The sequence below is a fragment of the Kogia breviceps genome, chromosome 12 (assembly GCF_026419965.1).
Source record: "Kogia breviceps isolate mKogBre1 chromosome 12, mKogBre1 haplotype 1, whole genome shotgun sequence".
NCBI classification, from domain to species: Eukaryota; Metazoa; Chordata; class Mammalia; order Artiodactyla; family Physeteridae; genus Kogia; species Kogia breviceps.
The window spans coordinates 57,175,393-57,189,977 of NC_081321.1; the positions used below are offsets into that span (position 1 = coordinate 57,175,393).

Below are 14,585 nucleotides of genomic sequence, written 5' to 3' on the forward strand. Positions count from 1 at the left end.
TACATCATTAAGAATGTTGTTGTCCTTATGGGAATGGGGCCAGAAACCAAGGTGTTTGCGGTGCATATTGTGTGGAGAATACTAAAGAAGACGTTGTCCTCTTTTATGAAACGTGAAGTATGGCTCTTGTGGATGAGGTTATCATGATACACTAAACGGATGGCACAGTGCTCGGGGAATTTTGTGGAAGGCAAGATCATTCTACTGGTGATGATCAGGGACTGTTCTTGGGATTTGATTTGATCTGGGCTTTTGAAGCATGGGTGGAATTGGGGAGATAAGGAACAGTACATATGACTGAATAAAGGAACAAGAAAACAGTGTGTTCAGAGGATGGTGAGTGTATGGAGAGGGAAGATGTGAAAAAAAGGAATTAGAGGTGACTGGTGAGAGGGATGCTGTGAACTTTTGGAAATCAATAGGAAGGGCTCTGGTTTTGGAAACAAGATGAAATAGTAGACAAACAGGTATGTCTGCTTCCAAAAGGTGATTTTTATCAGTTTGATGGTTACTTTTTTCTCTTGTGTAAATTGTACTTAAAATAGTATAGTTCCAAGGACTTTTAACACTTGTGCCTTAAATTTCTTGTTTGTCTATCGTCCCCAAGCTAGTAGTTAGTGCTTTTAAATATTGTTATAGATCATTAAAGGAATTTTCTAATAAAGGAACAACGAGGCTAAATCTCTTTGAAAAGGTAAGAATTATTTTGTGATTTGAATGGCCACTTCCAAAATTACCCTCTTTTAAATGCACATTCTCCATGTGTTTGCTTAATATGGAGGCCCTTTTGTATCATATTTCTGGTAAGTATAGCTGAAAATTAATGTTCATTTAATATATTTTTCTTTATTATATGATTTATAATGTTGTATAAAATGCTCTTGGCCACTTCATTTTACTTAGAGCTACACTAATTTTGCATTGACAAGGAATGATAGCTATCTTCAGTCAAGCTTCTAATTTAGGAGGTTGACAACTGTGCTGCTGTGAGTCCAGCCTGATCCTGTTGAGCAGTGGAGTGACAGGTGGCCTGTCACTTAACCAACAGTCATTGAATGTCTGCTGTGTGCCAGGCGCATGCTTGGTGCCAGGCATTTAAAGATGAATAAAATACATTCACTGCTCTCAAGAGGCTTTCAGGGGGACTTCCCTGGCAGTCCAGTGGTTAAGACCCCGCACTTCCAGTGCAGGGAGCGCAGGTTCAATCCCTGGTCGGGGAACTGAGATTCCACAGGCCAAGTGGTGTGGCAAAAAAAAAAAAAAAAAAAGGCTTTCAGCCTAATCCCAGCCAGAAAGCCCTCATACCAAATTTTACATGTTGTAGTATGGAAAGAGAGGTTGGTATGTCTAAATGTAGTGTACCCTTTGTGTAATTGTTAAGATTCAGTGTATTTGTATGGTAGCTTATTCCCTTTGTACTTCTTAGACGTAGGTGCCACGTTAAATGCATCTATACCAACCCAACACACCAAAAAGTATCCCATCTGGAAGCTGTTCTCCTGCAAGCTGTTAATAACATGTTTTGAGACTTAAACAGTCACTTCTAACTTTTTTTCAACTGAGAGAGAAGTTGAAGTCCCAGTGGAAAGCTGAGAGCTGCCCTGCAGCTGATTACTCATTTGTAAATTTGCCCCAGGACATATATTAACACATTTAGTTTCTGTTTCTAGAACTATGGTTAAAGCTATGCCTGTAAGCTTATACTAGAATGTAAGCCCCAAAGGGCAGGGATTTTGTCTTTTTCATCATTATAGCCCAGCATCACAAAGTGCCTTGTTACATGGTCGGTTCTCAGATATTAGTTGTCTTAATGAATATACAACTTCTCCAGAAGGTAGGGGCAAAATGCTTTCAATTTTAAAAACTAAAATTTATCCTTATTTTACAGAAAATGTGCTCTCACAGGTCAGAGTAAGTCCTGTAAACACAGAATTAAATTAGGGGACTCAAGCAATTATTATTATATTTCTCCTTTTTGCAGATACAGGGTAAGTAAACCACAAATTTCTTTTTTTAATTAGTTAATTTATTTATTTTTGGCTGCATTGGGTCTTCATTGCTGCACATGGGCTTCCTCTAGTTGCGGCGAGTGGGGGCGACTCTTTGTTGTGCTGCGCGGGCTTCTAGTTGTGGTGGCTTCTCTTGTTGCAGGCTGCAGTAGTTGTTGCTCTTGGGCTCAGTAGTTATGGCTCGAGGGCTCTAGAGCGCAGGCTCAGTAGTTGTGGCGCACGGGCTTAGTTGCTCCTCATTAACCACAGATTTTAATAAAGCTTGCTTTGATGTGAGATATTTGACTGTTTATTTTTTTTTCTTTTTGGCCTAGATCACTTCTGTATGTAACTTTTTCACGTATATTCGATATATTCAACAGGGACTTGTGAAACAGCAGGATGGTGAGTGTTCTTAATTCATTATAAAATATTTGCATGAAAGTTCAGTAAAAACTATGGAACATAATAGTAAGCATAAGTAAACTTTATTATTGGTACATTTATATTGAATCTCTTTTGTAGGTCTAATAAAATGTGTGAAGAATTTGGGAACAAATGTGTCTTTTAAACATGTTGTATTTAATCCTTATATTTGCCTCATTTTTACTCTAATTTTGAGTTTTAAGCAGGATCAGTTTTAACTTTTAAGGGGTATATGATAAACCAGATGGTAAGTGTGAGAGGAGCATATAAAGCCCATTGAATTTACCCCTTAAGAAATAAAAGTGAACAAGCTCTAGACATGGTCAGATTTGTTGTATTTTATTTTATTTATTTTTTAATAGATGTTTTATTTCTGGCCATGCCACTTGGCATGTGGGATCTTAGTTCCCTGACCAGGGATCAAAGCCGTGTCCCCTGCACTGGAAGTGCAGAGTCCTAACCACTGGACCACCAGGGAATTCCCCAGATTTATTTTAATTACTGGAATCCACAAGGCACTAACAATACATTTTTTTCTGTATTTTCTACTTCTGTGTGTGAGTTAATAAAGCAGTCCTGAGCGTAATTCTGAGTGGAATAAAGATTACTGTGTTCTAAATCAGCTGAGACATGCAGATGATATATCCAGTATAGTCAGCCCAGGACTCTCCTGGATATTTTTTAATGTAGTCTTTCATGGCATTTTTTTTTTTTCTTTCTTTTTTTTTTTTTTTTTGTGGTACATGGGCCTCTCACTGTTGTGGCCTCTCCCGTTGCGGAGCACAGGCTCCGGACGCACAGGCCTCAGCAGCCATGGCTCACGGGCCCAGCCGCTTCGCAGCATGTGGGATCTTCCCAGACCGGGGCACGAACCCATGTCCCGAACCCGTGTCCCCTGCATCGGCAGGCGGACTCTCAACCACTGCGCCACCAGGGAAGCCCCATGACATTTTTAATGTAGTCTTTCATGATTACTTATGGTTTTCTAGCCAAATGTCAAACTAATATGGCCTGACAGCTCAAAAGCAGTGTTTTGTTTTTTTTGTTTGTTTTTGTTTTTGGTTTTTTTTTTTTAATATGTTTGATTGTTTTAAAACAGAAATAGCAGATACTAGGCTAGGGACATGTCCGTGCCAGTTTTGTATTTGAAGTTGTGGGAAATTTTCCTGTTTATATTTTTCTAAACACTGAAAATTTTCTTATACTTAAAAACTAGTAGATGCCTACTGTCTTTCTGTCACGTAAACCAGTGAATCTTAATTCTTTGGCGTAATCAGTCGTGTTGATAAAAACTTAGTTTAGCGTTTCAAAGCTCTAGTACGTTGAAAACAGTCATTTATTTATAATCCCATATAATTAGGTTTTAATGCATAAAAGAGAAGGGGTGAAACCTGTCTCTAATTAACGTTGAATTTCAAAAGGCCACAGAGCATAAAAGCAGTCTTTATACAGTACTTTGTATGACTTTAATAAAATTTAAATCTTTTTGAATACCTATTGGTAGATAATATGATTTAAGCTGAAGAACAGATGATTTGTGTTAAGTTGTCAAGCATATTTTTTCCTCCTTGTTAAAAAAAAGAAGTTTTATGTAAAAGAATGAAATCAGAACACTCCCTAACACCATACACAAAAATAAACTCAAAAAGGATTTGAGACCTAAATGTAAGATCAGACACTATAAAACTCTTAGAGGAAAACATAGGAAGAACACTGTTTGACATAAATCACAGCAAGATCTTTTATGATCCACCTCCTAGAGTAATGGAAATAAAAACAAAAATAAACAAATGGGACCTAATGAAACTTAAAAGCTTTTGCACAGCAAAGGAAACCATAAACAAGAAGACAAGACAACCCTCAGAATGGGAGAAAATATTTGCAAACGAATCAACGGACAAAGGATTAATCTTCAAAATATATAAACAGCTCATGCATCCCAATATTAAAGAAACAAACAATCCAATCTAAAAATGGGCAGAAGACCTAAACAGACATTTCTCCAAAGAAGACATACAGATGGCCAGGAAGCACATGAAAAGCTGCTCAACATCACTAATTATTAGAGAAATGCAAATCAAAACTACAATGAGGTATCACCTCACACCAGTTAGAATGGGCATCATCAGAAAATCTACAAACAACAAATGCTGGAGAGGGTATGGAGAAAGGGAACCCTCTTGCACTGTTGGTGGGAATGTAAATTGATACAGCCGCTATGGAGAACAGTATGGAGGTTCCTTAAAAAACTAAAAAGAGAATTACCATATGATCCAGCAATCCCACTACTGGGCATATACCCAGACAGTTCTGGGTGTACCCTGATGCTTTTGCAAAAATGTTCCTGTAAAAGGGTTTCATCTTCAAGGAATTCATGGAAAAGACTCTGACAAGTACAGGTTTCTGGTAACTGACTATACTGCTGAACTGAATGAATAAGCATTTTCAGAACTCTAATGGAAAACTGATGAATTCATAAAAGTGCTAACAAAAGATCAAGATGGCAAAAAAAATTAATTACATGGGACTGAGTGAACTGATGAGGATGATTGTAATTTTTGTGACTTTCTGTTTGAATAAAAAAAAGAAAAGAAAAAAAAAGTTTTTGTAGGGAAGAATGAAAGGTACTCTACTTTGTGAAAACAGGAAGAAGGGATCATGAGTGGTTGTGGTGATGGTGATAAAAGTGTTATCTTCTCTGGTTCCTCTTACTCTCATTTCACAGCATTTGTTACACATTGTATACTGAGTGGGTTTGTAGTAAATTATTATTGTTAATTTTACAGTCTGTTTATTATCTGTGCCTTGTGCTAAAAAGGATTTAAGGCAGTAAAATATAAAGCAGGGTTTCTCAGCCTTGGTACTATTATTATTTTAAACTGGATAATTCTTTGTTGTGGGAGGCTGTCTTATGCATTGTAGGATGTTTAATAGCATCCCTGGGCTTTATTCACTAGATGCTTGTAATGAAAAATGTATCCAGACATTGCCAAATGCACACCTGGGGACACATTCTCCTAGGTTGAGAACCACTGATCTAAATCAGTCTAATCTGATCATATGTCAGAGAGAGACCTTTTATTATCTAAAACATAGAGCAAATTTCTTTCCACTTATATAGAGGGGACATTCAGAAGCACAGATAATTGAAATTTATCCTCTGCATTTATTTTTATTTCTAATTGAGCCATACACAAAATCTTTCCCTATTATTACAAAGAATGTTACTAAGTTCTCTGGACTGTCTCTTGTTTTCCTTTTTTTCCTGTTTACTCTGTTAGTTTTAATGAAAAGTGAAAAATGGCCAAGATACAGCAAACTATAGCAAGAAGATGCATAAGTTAGATAATAACTCTTGTGTAATTGAGCACTGAGTGTAGTTACTCAACAAGGCAGCAGCATTGCCAGTTACTCAGCACCCTGAGATGCCTACCTTCTTTTGGGCTAAAAAGGTAGTCAGTCATTGATGTATCTAACAAATCATTGTAGCAAAACTGGTAAATACTGCTTATTTATTAATAAAACTGGGATGCTCACAAGTATGTGAAGAAGTTAGTGTGAAATAGTGATAGCATGTCTAAGCATTAGGTACATCATTAGGAGATGCCCAATTGGCATTTCAGCTAATCTTAAATTTTCAGTGAAACCGATTAAAAATAATTAAGATAATAGTTTATGATTTATGTGTTTCTCTTTTCTGTTTGTATAGTTGATCAAATGTTTTGGGAAGTTATGCAGTTGAGAAAAGAGATGTCTTTGGCAAAGCTGGGATATTTCAAAGAGGAACTGTGATGCTCTGCCTGGGACCATGCATGAACCTCCCTGAAGACCTGGAAAATGACTGAATATTTTTATGGTTACTTAATATTTATTTCCTTACAAGGAGTGGGTCCAAGATTTTTTTCCCTCTTTTCCAAATTACACTGAGAAGTACTGTGATTTCTTTTAAACTGACCTATGCTGTGTTTGCTTATTCTTTAGTTGAACACACTATAAAGAATTACAGGTGTACTAGTGATTGTAATTTATAGTTGCAAAAAGAAAGCTAAATAAATAAATATTAGATTGAGTGTGATTTTGCTATCTCTTCTAGCTCTGACATGATATATAGGGTAAGCTGAATATATTGAATTGTAGTTTTCAAACTTCATAGCAGCCTGCAAAAGACAAGGCTAGGTGAACAGGATCAGCTAGCTTCCTTGCCCCCCACTAGAATGACTCTATTTTTGTCTGTTTTATATGTTAGGATTGAAAAAAAAGATTTGGGCTTCCCTGGTGGTGCAGTGGTTGAGAGTCCGCCTGCTGATGCAGGGGAAACGGGTTCGTGCCCCAGTCTGGGAAGATCCCACATGCCGCGGAGCGGCTGGGCCCGTGAGCCATGGCCGCTGAGCCTGCGTGTCTGGGGCCTGTGCTCCCCAAAGGGAGAGACCACAACAGTGAGAGGCCTGCGTACGCAAAAAAAAAAAAAAAAAAAAAAAAAAAAAAGAAGAAAAAGAAAAGGATTTTATTTAAAGAAAGACTTCTGAAAAGAAAGTTACTTTTATTCATTCTGTTCTCTGTAACTTAAAGAATCCCTTTATTATGGTGATTAATAGAGGACAGTCACATTTTATTCTAGAGATGCATTCTTGAACATCTTGATGTAGTGTATTTATACTTTACATACATTGAGCACTGTAGTAATCATTGAAAGGGTATAAAGATAAATTAGGAGTTTGATGTGTGCTCAGGGGAGTTGGAAGGGGTGTGGGTTGAAAAAGTGATACTTGCAAAGGATACACTGATCACAGAGCCACTCAATCTGTCAGTTTCAAATTGTAAAACAAATCGTATGGAAAAGCAAAAAGAAGAAATGAGAAACCACTTTAGTCCCTCCATCTAGAGAAAGCTACTCAATATATGTGAAGAACAGACTTTCAGATATTTTCTACCTATGTGTGTACATTTCTGAAACAAAAACTATAGACTTTTTTTTTCTACTTAAAAGTTCTACAAATCTGGATCAGTGTAAGGTTTTGATTATAGGATGTTAGCTGTGTATGGAGATTAGTTTGTTTTAAATTTCTTTTTCATGTCATAATGATGTGATGAGGATCCTTATGTATACTTCTTTGAACATTGTTGGCTCATTTCCTTCATATAGATGCCTAGAAGTAAAATTGTTGGGTCAAGCAAGGTACACGTGTGTTTTAAAATACTTGATCTGCATTGCCAAATTGCCATCTAGAAAAGTTGAACCAATTTATATTCACAGCAGATGTGTATGAGAGAACTGGTGTTCTTAAGGTGGTATTACTTTCAGTCCTGTCTCAAAGGTTTGGTCAACCTTACATATAGAAGACTCAGTCACCAGGATGGATGGAAGTGCACAGACAAAAGGATATTTGAGAATGGTATGGTAGAAACCATCATTACCATGCCCACCTCAAGAATATGAAATTGAACATGAAAAGAAATTTGAAACTAGAATTTTATGTCTTGATAGTTCATGTGAGGGCATGATAAACATGCGCTCAGACTTTCAAAGGTTCAGAAGATTTTCCAAAGATGCAAATTAAAAACACTTCGGGGGGACTTCCCTGGTGGCACAGTGGTTAAGAATCTGCCTGCCAATACAGGGGACTCGGGTTTGAGCCCTGGTCTGGGAAGATCCCACATGCCGCGGAGCAGCTAAGACTGTGCACCACAACTACAGAGCCTGTGCTCTAGAATCTGCGAGCCACAACTACTGAGCCCACGCACCACAACTATTGAAGCCTGCATGCCCTAGAGCCTGCATGCTGCAACTACTGAGCCTGCGTGATGGAACTACTGAAGCCCATGCACCTAGAGCCTGTGCTCCACAACAAGAGAAGCCACTCCAATGAGAAGCCCATGCACCGCAATGAAGAATAGTCCCCGCTCACCGCAACTAGAGAAAGCCTGTGTGCAGCAACAAAGACCCAACGCAGCCGGAAAAAAAAAATTGGGGGGAGCTTCCCTGGTGGTCCAGTGGTTAAGACTCCACGCTCCCAATGCAGGGGGCACAGGTTCGATCCCTGGTCGGGGGACTGGGATCCTGCTTGCCACATGGCATGGCCAATAAATAAATTCTTTTAAAAAAGACACACTTTTGGAGAAAATACTAAAAAGAGAAACAGATCCAGGAGATGCTTTGAGATTTGGGAAGAAAAGTGATCAGATACGTAGAGAAAGTTTGTTGATAACTTTAAAAGAATAAAAAAAATAAGGCTAAAGAAAATTTTAAAGCTTCAGGTATATCCATAACAATCTAGAACTAAAATTCTTTACAATATCAACACAATGGGAATGGGAGAAGACCAGAGAGCATGGGGATATATTAAAGTTCTTGTTAGATGAAAAATGGAGATAATCAGTTAAAAGTGAAGAGACCAAGCAGAGAAAGATTATGATATGGAAATAAAAAGTAAGTAAAAATATAGTCAAGTTGGATTAAAGTATATGGTAACAAAGCATAAGGACATGGAAATGTTGGAATAGAATGGGAAAAAGATAACAGGAAAATACCAAAAGAAAGCTAGAGTTATCCGAAAAAAACATGACAGGACAAAAATATTAGATATGGAGATGGGTTTTACATAATACTAAAAATTGAGTGCACCAAGAAGACTTAATGAGAAAATAGAAATAATAAAAATGGAGAAATTTAAAAATACTAAGAGCTGACTAATAATGAGTATCAGAACTTACAAGGATACAGAGAAAGTGCTTCAAGGAAAAGTTTATAGCTTTAAATCCTTATTTATATTTTTAAAATGAGCTGAGTGTCCAATTAAAGAAGTTATAGGAGAACAAGATGAAGGAGATAAGAGCAGAAACAGAAAACAAGAATGCAGTAGAAGATCATCAAAGCTATTAAGTCTTTGGAAAGATGAACAAAATAGACAAATTTCTGGCAAGTTTATCCTGGAGAAAGAGAAAATGCACAAATAACCCATACTGGGAATGAAAAGGCATATGTCACTGCACATACTAATGGATGTTATGAACAACATGGCAATAAATTTCAAAATATAGGCAAAAGGGAAAATTCCTAGAAAAAATGTGTTATATTTTGGTTAAGAAGAAGTCAGAAGCCTGAGAAGTACTGCTACTATTAAAGGAAAGGAAGTAGTTAGAAATCCTCCTGTGAAGAAAGCTCTAGGCATAGGTGGTCTTACCAAACTTTAAAGAATGGGTATTCTCATCTTAGATATATTCTGGAGAACAGAATAAGTATGTCTCCTACATCAAAAACCAATATAACTGATAGTAAAAGCAGATGATGGGGGCAATACAAAAAAGGAATATTATAGGCCCATTTTGTCGTGAATATATATGCAAAGGCAAACTGAATGTAATATACTGAGCAAGTGGTGTTTATTCCAGAAATACAAAGATGTTATATTAGAAAATTTATAAATATTTGCTGCATTTACAGAATAAAAGTGAAAAACCATCTGATCAATAGATGGAGAAAAACATTTGATAAAAATGCTCATTAATAACTTTTAGTGATCTGTAGATGAAAGGGTACTTCTCAGCTTAGTAAAGGGTATCTTTAAGCATCCTATAATAAACATCACCCTAAGAGAGGAAACATTAGAAACATTCTCTTTGAAATGAACAATAGAATAAAGATGACTACTGTCTTCACTTTTATTCAGAATTGTACTATAAATGTTAACCAGTGCAGCACCATGAGGAAGATAAAGATAATACTGATTGGAAAGGAGAAAGCAAACTGTCATTATTAGGTGGCCAAATAAAGGATCAGTATATAATTGTGAATGCTACTTACATACACCGACCTCAAACAATTAGAAAATAGACTTTTTAAGACCAAACAATTGCAAACATAATTCTAAAGTGCTAAGTAATCTAACCAAAGTTTAGATTTGGTTAGATTACTGTGTAATCTCTACACAGACCTGTGTACAGAAAGTTATACAACTTCACTAAAAGACAATAAGGAGGACTAGATTGATCCTAGTTCATGGATAGAAAGACAATATGAAAGTTAATTATCTCCAAGTTGATATATAGATTTAGTGCATCTCCAAACTAAATCCCAACATTTCTCCTTGAATTGACAAAATGAATTTATGTGACGCGGTGAAGGATGAAGAGTGACCAAGGCACTTTTGAAGAAAGAGAAAGGAGGGATAATTTATCCTGTGAGAAGGACTTCTTATAAGGCTGAAGTACTTAAGAGTGTGATGTGAGTGCAGAAACAGGAAAAATGGCCAGTGGAATAGAGTAGCCCCAATGCAGACCCATGCATAGGTGTAAATTTCATATTGACAGAGAAGGCATGGTAGATCAATGATAGGACTATTAAGTAGAGCTGACAAAAAAAGGAATATACAGAATTGGATCTCTCCTTCACACCATACATAAAAACAACTGTTTTAAGTGTCCTGAAACTTTAGAAATTTTGATGTAGAAAATATAGTTAAAACTTGTGAAACATATTTCAAAAATGTAGGTGAATATCTTCCTGATTCTGCTTTAAGAAGGACTTCTTAAACTGGAAGCAAAAGAGACCATGAAAGATAAATAAATGTAAAAGAAAATAGTGCTTTGTTATAAATTGTTAATTTAGACGTATTAAAGCCAAACTATAAACTGTAAGAAGAAATTTACAAAACTCACAACCAATAATTGATTAATATTAAGAATATATACAGAAATTGTGCAAATCCATAAGAAAAAAAACCTAACAGGAAAATGGACGAAAGACTGAAACAGGTCCTTCGCAGAATTGGAAGTGCATATGGGCCAATACACATATTAAGAGGTTTTCATTTCTGTTAATAATCAGATAAACTAAGTCAAGACCTCAGTGATATGTTTAAATTTATCCAACTAGCAAAAGTTAAAAAGCCCAACACAGTCAAGTTTTGAAGAGAATTTCAATCAATAGGATTACTCATATATTGCTAATGGGAGTGTCAATGTGTATCTACTACTGAAAAACCATTCATTTGAAAAGTTGAACATTAGTTGCCCATAGCCTAGCAATTCCACTTTTAGGCACATACTCGAGAAATACTTGCACAAAGTGTCCCAGAATACATATATAATAATGTCCTGGGAAAAAACCAAATGTCCATCTACAGGAGGGTAAAGTATTGTGTGCTCACATGGAACATAGCAACATGAATGAAAAAGTAAAACACTCAGAAGGGTACACATGGCATAATACTTTTTTTCTCATGAAGTTCAAAAACTACTAAAACAATTGTTTAGGCATCTATGTATATGAGACAAAACTATTAATAAAAAACCACAAGATAGTAATAAAGTTCAGGATAGGGTTACCTTTGGATGAGGGGGAGATAAGGAGAGAGAACTGGGAGCAGCAAATATATGAGTAAATCATTGTTCACGTTCTAGTCCCTGGATTGGATGATGGGTTCATTTGTCATTTAAAGTAAATGCATGAACAAATGAATTAATAGAATCATGCACAGACCATGATGGTGGGGTGTTACAAACCAAGGATTATGATTAGTCCAATTATATACACCTGAATTCCAAAAACTAAAAGGGATAACAGGACCTGTTGATGAATTGGAAGAAGGAAAAGAAAGAGAAATCGGTTCTGAATCCTAGCCTTTGGGCTTTAGCTATTGCTGCAATTTACTGAGATGAGGAAATCTGGGATGGGGCATATTACCATGATGGAATAGAGACAAGAATTTAGTGTCTGACACATTGTTTGAGATGCCCGTTAAGCATCAAAGTGGAAATGTTAAGTAGGTATTGGATATACAAATCTAAATTCAATGATATGGTCAGGCCAGCAGATAAGTTTGGGAGTAGTTAGCCATGAGATCAGATGAGAGCTTTAGGGACACTTTGGAGTCAGAGAGGTATGGCACCGAGCCCTGAGCTACTATGACAGAGAGAAAAAGCCTACGAAAAAGACTGACTACAGAGGAGCTAGTTGGAATGACAAGGCAGAGGAGAGGGAAGAGTTAGGGTGCTGACTAACAATTTAGAGTCTTGAGAGTATTTCTATACAGAATTTAATTGCCCTGATTACCAATTCTGAAAAAAGAGGGAAAGACTGATACATTTCTATAAGTAAGTTCAGAGCTGGGGAGAGAGCCTGGCCCAGTGGAGAGAACTCTGGATTGGGAGTTGCTCAGAAGACACATTCTGGTCCAGGCTTGGTTCCCCCAAACCTGAAGAGGTTAGGCAGGTGGCCACTCCTCTCTGACCTCCTCCATAAAGCTGGATCAAGCATTCTCCAAGCATCTCTCCCAGCTCTGAAAACCCACAGCCTTTGACTAAGCATCTACACTGAAAAAAGTTTGTTCAGTCCTGGAAAGAAGTTGCAACTACCAACTTACCCACTTCCAGCACCACCATGTAAACCCTGTGTTTTTTTGTTTTGTGCTCTTAGAGTCTAAAACGGGTCTGCTTTTATTTTCAAAGATTTTCTTCATTGTTTTTCCCTACATAGATTTTTTTTTCCTATAAGGCACAATGTTTAAAACAGTCCAAAGCAGTATGAATATGTATTTGTATTTAACGTTTGTGCTAGAAAATACTTTTTTGTTTTCCTCATGGGATGCAGTACCATCTTAAGAGATGCTAAGTTTCTTGTCTTTGATATGTGGGCAAATAAAGACCCAGTAATATCTATAATTTGTAGAACTTCTAGAAAGAGAATTCCTCCACACTAAATCCATTCATTCACACATATTTGAGAGTCTTATATGTGTCAGGAGCTGTTGCAGGTGTTACAGGAGCAGCAGTGAGCAAGACAGGCAAGGCCTGAGTTCTCATGGAGCTCTCAGTGTAGTGAGAAATGGACAAAAAGACAAATGTTAAAAGATGGGACACGTTCTCTCTATATAATTAAAATGGGGTAATGGCTAGAGGGAATGAATGACTACTTCAGATGAGGTTGTGAGGAAGGGCCACATTTAGGACTTGACATTTTTAGGCAGGGCTCTGAGGAGATCCAGTCTTGAGAAGGGAGGAGAGTAGGAAGAGCGTTTTAAAGCTGGTGTAAACCCCTGAGGAAGAAACAAAAAACGGCAAGAAGAGCTAGTGTGCAGTTGGTAGGAAGAGTGGTAAGAGAAAATTGGAAGGTTAAGCAGGGTCTGACTGTGTAGGTCTTTCTAAGTCATGGTTGGAAATTGGGAGCTTTCTGTGACAGGTCTGGTCAAGCTCTAGCTGGCTCTTTCTCAGCACAGCTTTTAAATACTGGAATCCCCAGATTTTTGCCCTGGGCCCCTTTCTCTTTCAGTATTCTTTAGAGTGTCTCATTTAGGCTCACGGTCTTAAAAACTTTATGTAACCATTGCTCATAACTGTGCATCTCCAACCCTGGCATTAATCCTTCCCTAGCTCCAGACTCTTGTATCCATTTGCCTACACAGTCACTCCACTTGGATTTCAAATGGGCATCTCAAATCTAACATGGCTGAATACCTGCCCAGTTGCTTAAGCAACAATCTAGGGCTTATTCTTGATTTCTCCATTTCCGTCACCACCACCCCAGTCCAATCCATCAGCAAGTCCCGTCAACTCTCTCCAAAACATATCTTGGATCCATCCACTCCTGTCCATGTCCACTACTTCCACTCAGTCCAAGCCATCATCATCTTTCACCTGGACTCCTGCGATAATCTCTTACTTGGTCTCCTTGCTTCCACTCCTGCCCTTCTACACTCACTGACAGCACCCAACATGATCCTTTTAAAAATAAAAATCAGAATGTCACTTCCTACTTAATGTCCTCTCATGGCTTCTTAGAAAAATAAATCCAGGGACTCCCCTGGTGGTCCAGTGATTAAGACTCCACACTTCCACTGCAGGGGGTGCGTGTTTGATCCCTGGTCAGGGTACTAAGATCCTGCATGCTGCATGGTGTGGCCAATTAAAAAAAAAAAAAAAAGGAAAAATAAATCCATAAACCCAAACTCAACCCAAACTCATTAAGTTTCCACAGTGGTTATTGTTAACAGAGAAATAATAAAAATCAGCTTGGAAAACAATGCATGAACCTTTTTAAAATGAAAAAAATATCAGAGAAGAGGAGCAAGCTTGCTAAAGAATAGAAAACCTTGCCAAAGGCAGCTGTCAAGGCAGTACAAGTCCACAAACACTCTGAGTTCAAGAGGAAGGACTGTAATATGAATATGAGAATTC

The 14,585-nt window shown here is 37.4% G+C and overlaps 2 protein-coding genes across 9 annotated transcripts in view; both read left to right on the forward strand.

Moving 5' to 3' along the window:
- Positions 1-6,483, forward strand: part of RAB3IP (RAB3A interacting protein) — a 45,719-nt gene extending 39,236 nt beyond the window's left edge. For all 8 annotated transcript variants that reach the window (XM_059080259.2, XM_067009744.1, XM_059080260.2 and 5 more), the window contains 3 exons: positions 1,889-1,988; positions 2,324-2,393; positions 6,124-6,483. In XM_059080259.2, coding sequence (XP_058936242.1) covers positions 1,889-1,988; positions 2,324-2,393; positions 6,124-6,206 — 253 coding nt within the window. In that variant the 3' untranslated portion in view covers positions 6,207-6,483. The remainder of the gene's footprint in view (positions 1-1,888; positions 1,989-2,323; positions 2,394-6,123) is intronic.
- Positions 6,484-12,535: 6,052 nt separating this feature from the next.
- Positions 12,536-14,585, forward strand: part of MYRFL (myelin regulatory factor like) — a 120,983-nt gene continuing 118,933 nt past the window's right edge. Inside the window, exon 1 of the mRNA XM_059080214.2 lies at positions 12,536-12,794. The gene's annotated coding sequence lies outside the window, so the exon portion shown is untranslated. The remainder of the gene's footprint in view (positions 12,795-14,585) is intronic.